The 13,096-nt window shown below is 31.4% G+C and overlaps 1 protein-coding gene across 2 annotated transcripts; it reads right to left on the minus strand.

Annotated features, from left to right (window-relative positions):
* Nucleotides 1-207: 207 nt before the first annotated feature.
* LOC107942752 (glucose-6-phosphate/phosphate translocator 1, chloroplastic) lies at nucleotides 208-3,118 on the minus strand. Of its 2 annotated transcripts, XM_016876471.2 has the most exons (6): nucleotides 2,498-3,118; nucleotides 1,941-2,166; nucleotides 1,778-1,861; nucleotides 1,451-1,673; nucleotides 743-956; nucleotides 208-638 (listed from the first exon to the last, which is right to left on the minus strand). In XM_016876471.2, exons 1-6 carry the CDS (start codon nucleotides 2,975-2,977, stop codon nucleotides 627-629), a joined length of 1,239 nt encoding a protein of 412 aa, XP_016731960.2. In that variant the 5' UTR covers nucleotides 2,978-3,118; the 3' UTR covers nucleotides 208-626. The 2 variants fall into 2 exon arrangements, with proteins under 2 accessions (XP_016731960.2, XP_016731961.2); XM_016876472.2 differs by lacking the exon at nucleotides 1,778-1,861 and having other exon boundaries at nucleotides 2,498-3,117.
* Nucleotides 3,119-13,096: the final 9,978 nt, after the last annotated feature.

Raw genomic sequence — 13,096 nt, forward strand, 5'->3', positions numbered from 1 at the left:
AATAAAATCTACAACTATACGTATAGTACATGATTAGTAAGTGAATTTATACAAATTTAATAGATACTATTTAGGTCAAGACTAAAATTTCAAATTTTGAATAATACAAGGACTGAATTTGACCAATTCAAAATATATATAAACTAAAATTTTTTAAATTAAAATATAAGAATTAAATCTTTAAATAAATTATCAAGACGAGATTCGTATTTAAAATTTTGAATGTTCTTTATTACGATGAGATCACATATATTGAATGTTCACCATAAGCTAAGGCATTAATGGGAACTAAGCTTAAATTAAATATAATTTGTCTTGGCTGTATTTATTCATGTCTGCTGACATAGACGAGGCTCGGAACATTGATGCTTGTTTATTCAAAACATGCTGCTTTCAAAAGTCTGAATTAAAAATATAACCTGCCTAATCCACTGCACTACAATGTTTATGATCATCATTATTATGAATATCATATCCACATTTCCGCAAGCTGTCTGCCGGTGTCTATTCGACCAAATTCCAGCCATCACGGATTCGATAGACGGTAGACTATCGACTTCTCAGAGTATCTCTTTCACCTTCTATATTATTCGATGAATCAAAATTGTTGAACCCACCCACTTTTCTCATGCTTTTGCCTGCAAGAATAGATTGCACGTGAGGATTGGGATGGCGAAAACATCTCCAAGGCATGAATGGGGCATGTTATAGAACAAGAATTGTAATTCACATGATCACTCACCTGGGAATACAAGAAGGTTCCGAGGATAGCAATGGCAGCTCCAAGAGCATTGATCGGCTGGACAGGCGTGCGGAAGATGATTATGGAGGAGACTATAACGGATATACGTTTCATGGTGTTGCCAACACTAAACGTCAAGGGAGAGATCTCATCGAGGGACATGTATGAGACCTGGTTGTACAGATGATAGAAAATACTCTGCACCGCCACCGACCTATCACAAATATATTTGTTAGCAAACACGAAGTAAGAAAATCATATACCATCACAACTAGATCCTAGACACTTTTAAGACATTTCCCAAATAAAGAAAAATGATAAAATTAGAAGGAGAAAGCTAAGCATATGGTAAACACGAAGAGGATCAAAACCCGGACATAAAACGGATGACACGGATATCAGATAGTGTTCATGTTACAGGTGCCTATTGGAATCTTTAATGGAAGTCTAAGTAACTAGCAACAGTTCAGTTCAGTAAACAATGATGACAAATTGAATCCACGCTTGGAACATATATATTTCCGGTTCAGATTAAAGAGTCGTAATTGACATCATGAACGGAAATTCGAAGACTCGATTACTCCCAATTTTTTATCTCATGACTTCAAAACATCCACCAGAAACCAACAAATGAATCCATACAATATTAAGTGGAAAAAAAAATAAAAGAGAACAAGGAATTAAAAACTTAGGACGTCGTGTTATTACCAGATGAATTGTGGTCCAATCTCAGATACGGCCTCTTTCCATCCTGCTACCCACATATGCGGTCCTTCCACAGCAATTGCAAAAGGTGTGAGAATTAAAAGAGACAACATGGATAGACATGCATAGTAATTCATCCCGCTAACGGATTTCCCCTTCATGCCCTTCTTTGAGAATATGTTACGGAAGACAAACGCCAAGTTTGATATCATAGCTCCCATAAAACCTGAAAATACCCCGTGAACAACCCAGTTTAGCACTCCGGTCATAACCCGAAAAAGAAAATTACATAAATATTCAAAACAAGACGCCATAGTAGTAAAAACACACTTGAAAAGAGAGTGCTCGGTTTCAAACTGATGGTCGACATTAATCTCATAAAGCACAGATAAAGAAAATAATCTTTTCCTAGTCCTGCAATTTCTCACCAACAGACAAGCAACAGTTATACTGAAGATTGTAATTTGCGTATCAAAGGAATTAAGATTGTTACCGGTCATATTGAAGTTGAGTTCGGTTAAGGCGGCAAGACCGCAACCACCAATGATGGGAACAAGGGAGAGATAAACTGCTGGGGGGAATGTCTCTCCAAGTAAGAACCTTGAAACAATGACACTGAAAGCAGGTTCACCACTTTTAATGATGTGGGTGAATGAAACAGCAACCTTTGACATACTCACAGTGGCTGCTACATGTCCAATTGTATGTGCCACAGCAACCTAGGAAAAATGAAACCACAAAAACACCAAACAAAGTTAATGAATTGACATCTTAATCTTAATTTTTCAGAAACATATATATCAAATTTCCCTTTAGTTTTCTTCCACCTAATACCAAATTATGGTTTCGCTTTCATTTAATTTGTTTTCTTTGCAATCAGACAAACTTTAATTTTCATAAAACTGAATCACAGATCATTTGCTATTTTTTTTAAAAAAAAACTTTTTCCTCCCTATGATCCAAACAACATAAGCACATAAGGGAGTACATGAATTCCTATCATTGTCTTTCACTCTCACAAACCAAACAAAAGGATATGGAAAATCTCACCGGAAACAAAGCCTTCCAGAACTCCAAATCAATTTTTGGGGGCTCAGCAATCTTTGTAGCCCATGAAACCAACATCATTAAAGAACCACAGGCAAGGGATAAAGTTGAAGTCAACCAAGGGTAAGGGTAAGCATTCAAAACCTTCTTGTTATATATATTGAAAACCACATTCAAGGCCCACCATGTTGCAAAATAAGTCCCAATTTTCACATTTTTTGCTGCTTCTGATTTCGCTTCCGCTGCTGCCGGTGATGGCGACTTATCAGCTTCATAGGCCTTACATAGGATCACTGGTTTTTCATTAAAACTTTGGAAGTATGAGATATACAATGGCTTTGACAATGAAAGGAGGGTTATTTTCGGATGGTTCTGAAGATTCAAACATGGTAAAAATAAGGATCTACACGTTATTGATGAAGATCTTTTGTCAAAAACTGAATTTGAGACTGTTAAAGCGGGTTGCTTCAGAGTAAAGCTCATATTTAAAAAAAAAAATTCAGATCAAAACTCAAAAAGTTAAGCTGAGATAAGAATTCTTACTATCAAGAATTACCAGTAATTATGAAAATGTTTGAAATAACAACTAAACTCTATTTTCTTTTCTATTCATAAGAAAAAATCTATATCTTTTTCCTTTAAATGAAAATTTTGAATTTATAAATATAAAAAAACTATTTATAAGAAAAAAAAATAAAAATAAAATAAGGAAGAAAGAGAAATTTAGGAAGGTTGTTATTTGTAATTTAAAGAGGATAACAAGGAGGTGAAAACCTTGAAAATTTAATACAAGGAGAAACTTTCCTAACCCAACCAAACTTTTTAGTTCCATTTCATATGGAAAATCTTTTTCTTTTTTCTATTAAAATTATTATCAGGTTTTTTCAATTTAATGTTAGGGTGTTTTTGTTTTACTTAAAATAATTTTCTCAAAAATAATTTTTTAAAAATAAATTATTTTTTTTTGGAAAAAGTGAGATTTAAAAAAATAAATAATCTTTATTTTTATTAAAAATTAATTTTTAATATTTATAAAAAAATTAAATAAAATAAGAAATAATATTTTTGTAAAGTAATTAATTTAGAGTTTAGAAAGAGATAAAAGAGTAATGAAATCAAAGTTGAAAGAGCAAAGTTTTTCTTTGTTAGTGAAGGCCAAACCAAACTTCTCAGTTTATTTTATGTAAATTGGGCATACTTAATATTATTCATTTAAAAGATAAATTATATTTTAAAAATAGAATAAACTATAAAAATAGTTTTTTTTACTTTAAATTATATTTTAGTAATTTATGTTTAAAATATTATGTTTTAGTTATTTACGTTATCGTTTTGTTACGGAGTAATCACTTTACCGTTAAATTTCATTACCTCCCTAATAGCAGTCCTACTTGGCAATCCAAATAGATTTTAAATATCAACTTGGATATCCTGGGATAAAAATAAATTTTTAATTAAATAAATTTAATTTGGATTGCCATGTAGAACATCTAAATTGATATTTGAAATCCATTTGGACTACCACATAAGACCACTGTTAGAGAGTTAACGGAATTTAACGGTTGAGTGACTACATCGTAACAAAACAATAACGTAAGTAACTAAAATGTAATTTAAGATAAACAAGTTCTTAAAAATAAATTGAATAAACTAATTAATTTTTTATTATAAAAAAGAAACTCAATATCCGATTAGTGAATACCAATATAAAATCAAACCCAACTAAACTCAAAATATAAACCTGAACACCCCACCGAAAATATAAAGTATAAACCCAATCACCAATTAATTTATTCAACCAAATCATTGGATTTTAAATAATAACATTTTTCATAAAAGCTCACAATACATTTCTTTTCTCAAATTTGTTCTTTTCTTTTATTTATTATAATTTATAATCAAATAATAAAAATAAATCAATCAACATTTGTATAATAATAAATCTTATAATTTTATAATTCCATTAAGATAGTAATTTTTTATAAATAAATAAATCTTTGAAAAAAATTAAAATAAAAAAAAACCAATCAAATTAAATCAAAAAATTCTAACGAATAATTCAATTTTAACAATTGAGTTATTTTAATTTATTTGATTTTGATGATTTATTCAATTTATCTAATTATTAGAATATAAAAATCTAGCTCACTAAATGTACACATGTTTCAAGAGGTAGTTCCTCCACTTTTAAATCAATGAATACTTTAGTATAGAGTACAAAGGGATTTTATAACAAGCAGAATGGTAGAAATGATAAGCTGAAGATTGACTTACTCTAGTTGTTATATGAAGTTAGATTATGTTATTAGTTTTTGTATTTTATGAAAGTTGTAGTTTTAGTTTATGAACTTTAATTTGGTTAATTTTAATTTTTATATTTTTTGAATTTGTTAATTTTAATATTTTTATTTTTTAAATTTTGAAATTTTAGTCTTGACCTGAATAATAACAATTAAATGTTTTTGGTTAGATGCAATTATTAGTCTTGTATTATGCAGACAGTTGTAGATTCGGTTCATATTCTCCAACTGGATCATTTGAAATCTCTATACCTTTCGAGTTTTAAAATTTCAATGTTGACGCAAATGACAATATTTAATCTATTAATTAGATTTTTAGTGAATAATATTTGAAAATAACAAATTATTAAGGGACAAATTAAAATTAGAGAAATAAAGTAAAGAGTAGTAAACGGTGTGTTTAAGAGTTCAAAACATTACTGTAAAACGGTATGTCTTGATTAATTAAAACGGTGTGTATAGGGAGAGTTAAATGAAACGTTGCGTTTTAAGGGGGCTAAGGGTCTGAGCTGTAAGAAGGGCCAACAAACTGTTCAGCCTTCTTAAGCACACCATTGTACCAGGAAGCAATTATGAATTTGGTTAAGCAAATTCGATATTTTCTTCTTCCTCTTGATTCTTTCTGCTTCTTACTTTCTTTTTTATCAAAATTTCTCTCTCAGATTTCTATTAGTAACAAAGGTATCAGAGCTTCAATCGATCCTCTATGGCCGGTGATGAGTCGAATCGAACCCTCTGGTCACACTCCATCATATGCTTTATCCTATTACTGTGGAAGCGCTCCACCAGGTTTTCTCACTTCATGGATTTGTGGAGAAGATCGTCATATTTCAAAACTCGATTGGCTTTCACCTGATCCAGTTTGAAGGACGTTTGAATGCTATCTTAGCTAGAATTTCTCTGCAAGGTCGTGATATTTATGATGGCTATTGCCAGCTTGATATACAGTGTTATGGTGCTAGTGTGGCGATTTAGGGCTCATGTGCGGATGAGGATGTGAGCGGTACCTCAAACGTCGGTTTCCAAATCTGAAAATGGTGACAGAGATGGTGATGTGGTGGAGGTAAAAAGGCCTAATAATCGTAATTCAACGCCTTCTGATTCGACACCGATGGTACAGATTGACACGAATGAGTATCGTGCAATCCTTAAGAAAAATCTCCATCAAGCCTGCGTTGCTGTTGCTCTCTCTCGTGCGTCAACTGTGAAGGTAGAAGGTTCGTCTGCAAAAGTTGAAAATCAAGCGCTTCAATCGGATCCGATGTTCAAGATTCCTCAGATACAAGAACAGGGTGAACTTGATGCTAGTATTTCAGTTGTTTCAACTACACAAAAAAGTCAGGGACACGAGTGAGGCAATCCATAGCTGGGACAAATGATAGGTGTACAGTGATGGGTAAGGTTCCTCCAAATGAATATCCCTTCAGTGGAGTGCCAGTAGCAAACGATCCAGTAGATTATTTTGATGGGATTTTAGGTGATTCTGTTGTTGGGAATTTAATGGCTTCTACTCTATATTTTGTTCATTGGTATTCTGTTAGATTTGATAACCCTAGCAAAACCTTTACTTTGGATTACTTAGATAGTGAGCTATTCAATAGTTCCTCAATTGTTTATTCTTGTTGCAACCCACGCATGCCTGAAGAAAGTGTGGTTTTGTTAGAAAATGGTGCACTGTTCTTGTTTGATTTAGCTTCCTATGTTAATTGTCAGAAACTCAATGGCTAGGTTAAAGGGAGTAAACTTAGAGTTTTATGGGATGATTTGAGTGGTGTAGAGAATTATAAATGGATGTGTATTGGGTTCAATTGGCATCCTAGGATTTTAGTTGTTGCCCAATCAGATGTTGCTTTGTTACTTGATTTTAGGCATGATGAGTGTAATGTAATTTGTTTAGCTAAGATTGAGATGTTGAGCCTATATGCTGTAGTTGATGAAGATTAGTCCCTATCGTTTCCTAGAGCGGGAGCTGATGGGTTTCAATTTGTTTTAGCTTCCCAAAGTTTGTTGCTTCTTTGTGATATACGTAAGACAATGGTGCCATTGTTGCGTTGGGCTCATGATCTAGATAATCCATGCTTCATTGATGTGATTAGGTTAATATCTTCAAGAAAGATTGAAACTCAACGATATTGTGCCTCATGGAATTTGGTGCAAAATTTTGATGTAGCTCATAGAAAACCATTGTTCTATTTTTAAGACAACTTACTATACTCCTCGGTTGGCGATGAATATGAATTTCCTAAAAGGTTCAAGTATTTGTACTTCGACTATCTTCGTGGTTATTTGAATGGCAACCTTGTTGAAGGCTTAGACATCAGGATGAAGAAGTTCCACAAGGGGTTTCAGCAAAAGGAATCTTTTAACCTAGATTTTAATAAAATTTTGTATGAGAAGTTGAAGGTTTACGGATTTGGTCAATTCAGGTCCTCTTCTGCACTTTCTGTTGTCTTCAATGACATTATCTTGCAAAAAAAAGTGCTTTTTGAAATCGCCAAGCAGATGCCTAGAATGAATATTCAATTTATTGGAGAAGCTAACTATTATTTTGGGAAAAGGTATGGCTGGAGGTGAGTTGGTAGTAACCCCTGTAGAGAATCCTGGGTTCGACCTTGAGGATGCAACTATTGTAAAAAATACATGTTTGTATGGAGCAACAGGTGGACAAAGCTTTGTTAGAGGAAAGGTTGGAGAGCGCTTTGCTGTGAGAAACTCACTTGCCCAAGCAGTGGTTGAAGGCACTGGTGACTATTGTTGCGAGTACATGACTGGTGGTTGTGTGGTTATACTTGGAAAAGTGGGGAGAAATGTTGTTGCTGGAATGACTGGAGTTTTAACAAACATGCTTGATGAGGATGATACTCTAATACCCAAGATAAATAAGGAAATTGTGAAGACCTAGAGAGTAACTGCCCCTGTTGGATTGATGCAGCTTAAGAGCCTTATTGAGGCCCATGTTGAAAAAACTGGGAGTTGCAAAGGCTCTATGATTTTTATTGAACGGGACAAGTACTTTACACTGTGCTGGTAGCTGGTTCCACTTAGTTGGCTTCGAGGTTTCGTTGCAGATTATGGGGTTCCCCTTATGATCTTGTTTTGGACAACATTGTCCTACACGATACCCGGGCAAGTTAGTTCTGGAGTTCCTAGGAGGCTGTTCTATCCACATCTTTGGAACCCTGAAGCATTACATCACTGGACTGCAATAAAGGATATGGAAAATATGCCAATTATGTACAACTTTGTTGCCATTATAACAACAGTAATGATAGCAGGTTTATACTTCTTTGATCACAGTGTTGCTCAACAGTTGGCACAACTCATAGCTATATTACTTCTTGTTATGCAAACTGGGAATTTGCCAGAATCAAAAGTATTGGTCGAGTGGCCAACACATTCCCAGAAGACGCCACTTGGGAGCCATTGCAACAGCTGCAAGTTACTTATCCACACTTTGATCCTTGGGGACAAGGATCTTTTCGGAAGGGGAGTATTTGTTACAAGACAAAATTAAAATTAGAGAAATAAAGAGTAGTAAACGGCGCGTTTAATAGTTCAAAGTATCACCGTAAAACGGTGCGTGTTGATTAGTTAAAACGGTGTGTATAGGGATCGTTTAATGAAACGTTGCTTTTAAGTGGACTAAGGGTCTGAGCTGTAAGAAGGACCAACTAACTGTTCAGCCTTCTTAACAGGAAGCAATTATCAATTTGGTTAAGCAAAATCGATATTTTCTTCTTCCTCTCGATTCTTTCTCTTCTTCTTCATTTTTTTTCTATCAAAATTCCTCTCTCAGATTTCGAAAACAAATTGATAAGATATTACACATATGATAATATGTATAGCGCATCATATTTTTAAAATAACAAAATTTAATGAATTTAACGATTAATATTTTAGCGAAAACTGAAATTTTAAAATTTGAAAAATATAAAACAAAAAATTACTAAATTAAAGTATAATATTAAGTTCATGATTTTCGCAAAGCAAAGAGACTAATGTCAAATTTTAGCCAAAACACTATAATACACAGCTAGCAGTAGATAAGAAACTACTGGCTAGCGCATACTTCATAACTACAGTCATGCTATTAAGAATAGGGATTTGAGTCATGCTATAGGTAGAGGAACCAAAGGTTGCATTAGAGTTAAAAGCATCCTTTTAAAGGCATTCTAAGGTATACGAAAAATGAAATACGACAATATGTTTTTTTTTAGGACAAATGATTTAATCATTCATCAGTTTAAGTGATGACTATTTACACAATTGAAGATATAATAGACCCTTAAAATAAAAGTTATCAAACTGAGTTAATGGATATAATTTTAAGAAATCAAACTTACCCGATGAGAGTTATATACATATGACAATATCATTAGATTAAACTTTTTTAACATAATATGATTGGAAGTTCAATCATGATAATTTGAGTGATCCGAATTCAAATTGAAACTCAATTACATGTTATTATAACCCATATTATATATGTCTAAACAATCTTTCTGCTAGTTCACTATAATTTTGAATGTAATACATATTAGATTATGAACAAATGGTTGAATAGCAATCATTCCAGATTACAAAATAAATTACGTGAATTACTTATTATATTACTTGTACCTTCTTGATATATAGAAAAATTGATTTATGATTAATTTAATAGCTTCAAATTATTACTTGGATGAAAAATAATAAATAATTGAATTTGAAGTGAAATTAAATTATAAGATCATCATTATTAGTTATTTTGGAGTTAAACAAATATAATTGAATATATTTATACATAAACTCTAATAAGTAAAAAAAATATTTTTATTTTAACGAAATTAAAATTAAATAAAGTAAATTATTTAATTGAATAAATTAATTCTAATACATGTTTAGACTTAGCAATTATTTCAAATCAAGAGTGGATAGTCTAAGAGCATGAAGCCCAAGCATAATAGCTGCAATAAGGTAGGGGTGGTATCATTCAATTCGAGATTTTTTGGATCGAATTAAGGTATTTGATTTTTTTTTTGAACTAAAATCGAATTAGTGGACAAAAGAAGCCAGTTATTGTTGAACTGTAGTAAATTAATTTGATTCGATTTGAGTTTTTTATTATTTTTTGAGTTTTGGGCTTTTGGACTTAAATTTGATAAAATTATCTTTAGTTTTGAATTTTTTTATTTTAATCTGATAAAATTATCTTTGTTTTATTTTTTAAACTTATTTAAAAAATTAGTTTTTAATTTATTTTAAAAATTAATTTGCAAAATATATAATTATAAATGACTATTAAAAATGTTCACAAGTTTATTAAACCAAAGATCTATCAAAGAATTTGTAAAATTAGTGCTCAAAAGAATCTAATGGAACAATGTGAAATAAAGCAAAAGGCTTGCTTGGTGATAGCAAACTTTAATATGTTAGATAAAAGTAAATTCAATGACATTGGAAGACTGAGGCTAAATTAGATGTAGGTTATTTAATTATAGAATATGTTAAAATATAATAATTAGAAGTTATATTTAAAATTTAGAAATAATGGATTTTGTATTGAATTTTGGATGAATTTATATATTGGGTTTAAATGTTAAAAAAAAATAATTTAAAAACAATAAGTTTTTAGTTAATATCAATTAGAGTTGTTCATGAGTCAAATCACTCAGCTCAGCCTAAAAAATAGTTCGAAAAATGAGAATATTTGAGAAAAATATAGGCTCGAAAAATAGACTTGGGCAAAGAAAATAATGCCCATTTAGAAAACAAGTCGGGCCTTGAGTAAGATTTTTTTGGTCCGATCCAACCCGGCCAAAATTTTCAATAAGAAAAAATCTTTCTGTTTTTGCTACTATTTTTTCATGTTTTGCTGTTTTTTTTGTAATACCCCTACCCGTATTCATTGCCGGAATAGGGTACGAGGCATTACCGGAGTTTACGAATTAATTTTTTTTTTTATATTCAATATAGCCCCTTTATAAATATCTAACCTTCCCTGTAATATTAAATCGAGACCAATCCACATCAACCAAATCAATTCAACATATTTTCATGATAGATTCATGCATTTATATAAGATAACGTCATCACATATCTATAACCAGGTTTGTTAACCATACTAATGGCTAACTTTACATTCATTTCACGTTAACATTTACTTTGTTAGCTTATACATGCCATTGATTTCCAAAATAAAGTTTCTTTATATACCGAAATCCTGAGGTGACAGTGTGATGTGTCTCCGACTAAATCCGACCTCCGAGCTCTTAACACTACAAAACAGGGAAAAAGGAAACGGGGTAAGCACTTTGTGCTTAGTAAGCTCGTGTAACAAGAATTATACTTACCTAATATTTTCAATACAATATAATAAACATTCATATATCCATTCAATGCATTATTACCCTAACATGCACAAACTCAACATTCAAGTTAGTACAATAATTTCCATGTATCAATAATATATATACCATGATTGATGAGCTCGTCAATACCATGATTTCCATTTCCTTTTTATTTTTCCATATTTATCCCGTTGAATTTATCAGAATTTCGATGGATTTTCAGAGGTACACATTTAGTGTACAATTCCAGGTCCGTCAATTCATATTCATGTGCGCACATATCCATTTCAGAGAGCACACTCCCGCGAACCTCAACCTTGCAGCGGGATTACCAGTCCAGGCTAAATCCCCTGCAATATAAACTCATAGAGAATTGTCGGGATTACCAGTCCAGGCTAAATCCCTTGCAACGACAATTACTCTAATGAGCTTGGATCTGAATTACCAGTCCAGGCTAAATTCAGACCCTAATTCGGATTACCCGTCCGGGCTAAATCCATTTTACACGTATTCTTCGGGAGGGCTATATCAAGATAGGATCACCCGTCCGAGCTAGATCCTTTTTACCGTCAATTCCTTTTCAGAGATCCACCGAATTTTCCTTTTATTCAACCAGGATTTCTTCCCATTTTATCAAATATATCAATGTATCATTAATTTTCATACAATGAACACTCAAATTATATTCACATCAATAACACACAATCTCAAGCATTTCAGAATATAATTCAAGTTACATGAACTTACCTTGATACTTGTTTGTAAACAGTAAAAATCTACTAATCCCGAACTTTTTCATTTCCTCGATCTAGCTTCGTATTTGAATCTTCTGGATTTGGTGCAAAAATTATAAAATACCAGCTTAGAGAACCCTCCTATGGCGTTTTTAGCTGCTGGAACTGAAGAGAAATGAAGAGAAATCTAGATATTTCCTATTTAGTCCTAGTTTATTTAGTTAATTTTGCAATATTCCAATTTTACCCTTAATTTATCAATTTTTCTGCTGATTTCATACCCTTGCCGTCCAGCCCAAATAACTTTTGGGTCTAATTGCCTTTTAAATCCTTTCTCATTAGACTCTTAAGCTATTTAATCACTCTAGCAACTTTTACACCTATTACAATTTAGTCCTTTTCATTTAATTGACTACCCAAACATTAAAATTTCCTAACGAAATTTTAATACCACATTAATAACATTTCATAAATATTTATAAAATTATTTTTGACTCGGTTTTACGAGATAGAGGTCCCGATACCTTATTTTACCCAATTTCTTCAATAATTTTTTTTCTAACTAATCACTAAATCGATAAAAATTTTCCTATCAATATTTTCATACGATTTTCTTATCATATCAATTTTCAAGTAAAAAATATTGAAATAAATTTCTCTTTAAATCGGATCTATGGTTACGAAACCATTGTTCCGATAACCTTGAATTTAGGCCATTACATTTTTTTTCTCACTTTTTTCACTTTTTTGTACTATTCCACTATTATATTGCTACTATTTTATTATTAGTGTTTGGATATTGTATAACACTTGTTTTATTGTTAATTTTGCTATTATTTTAGAGACATTTTCTTGTTAAATTGTACTTATCTTAGTGTTATTTAATTATAAGGAATTTAAAAAAAAATTATTTACAATTTGTTGGGAAATATTTATTTTACTTTTTTGGTGTATTATAATTTTTTAAAATTTTTTAGATAAAAAATTTAAATTAAAAAAATTAATACAAGCTGGACCAAACTCAGATTTTAACATTTTTTATCCAAACTGAACTTGAACAAAAATTTAAGCTCATTTTTTATTTAGCCTTGGATTTAGACAATCAACTTTTAAATTTTATTAGAACTGACCTAACCGGACCTATAAACAACTTCACTACCAATCTCCAATTTGATCTTTAGGTAACCATTTATCTTATATATATATATAAATATATATAAAAGGAGAATTAAATTGCAA

Source organism: Gossypium hirsutum, chromosome A11 (assembly GCF_007990345.1).
Source record: "Gossypium hirsutum isolate 1008001.06 chromosome A11, Gossypium_hirsutum_v2.1, whole genome shotgun sequence".
NCBI classification, from domain to species: domain Eukaryota; kingdom Viridiplantae; phylum Streptophyta; class Magnoliopsida; order Malvales; family Malvaceae; genus Gossypium; species Gossypium hirsutum.

Bases quoted from the DNA above. Each gene is read 5' to 3' on its own strand.
- LOC107942752 (XM_016876471.2), bottom strand. From the start codon at position 2,977: ATGAGCTTTACTCTGAAGCAACCCGCTTTAACAGTCTCAAATTCAGTT. The intron at 2,167-2,497 runs GTGAGATTTTCC...CATTTTTCCTAG, and splicing joins TCTGGAAGGCTTTGTTTCCG to GTTGCTGTGGCACATACAAT. The intron at 1,862-1,940 runs GTAACAATCTTA...GAGAAATTGCAG, and splicing joins ACTCAACTTCAATATGACCG to GACTAGGAAAAGATTATTTT.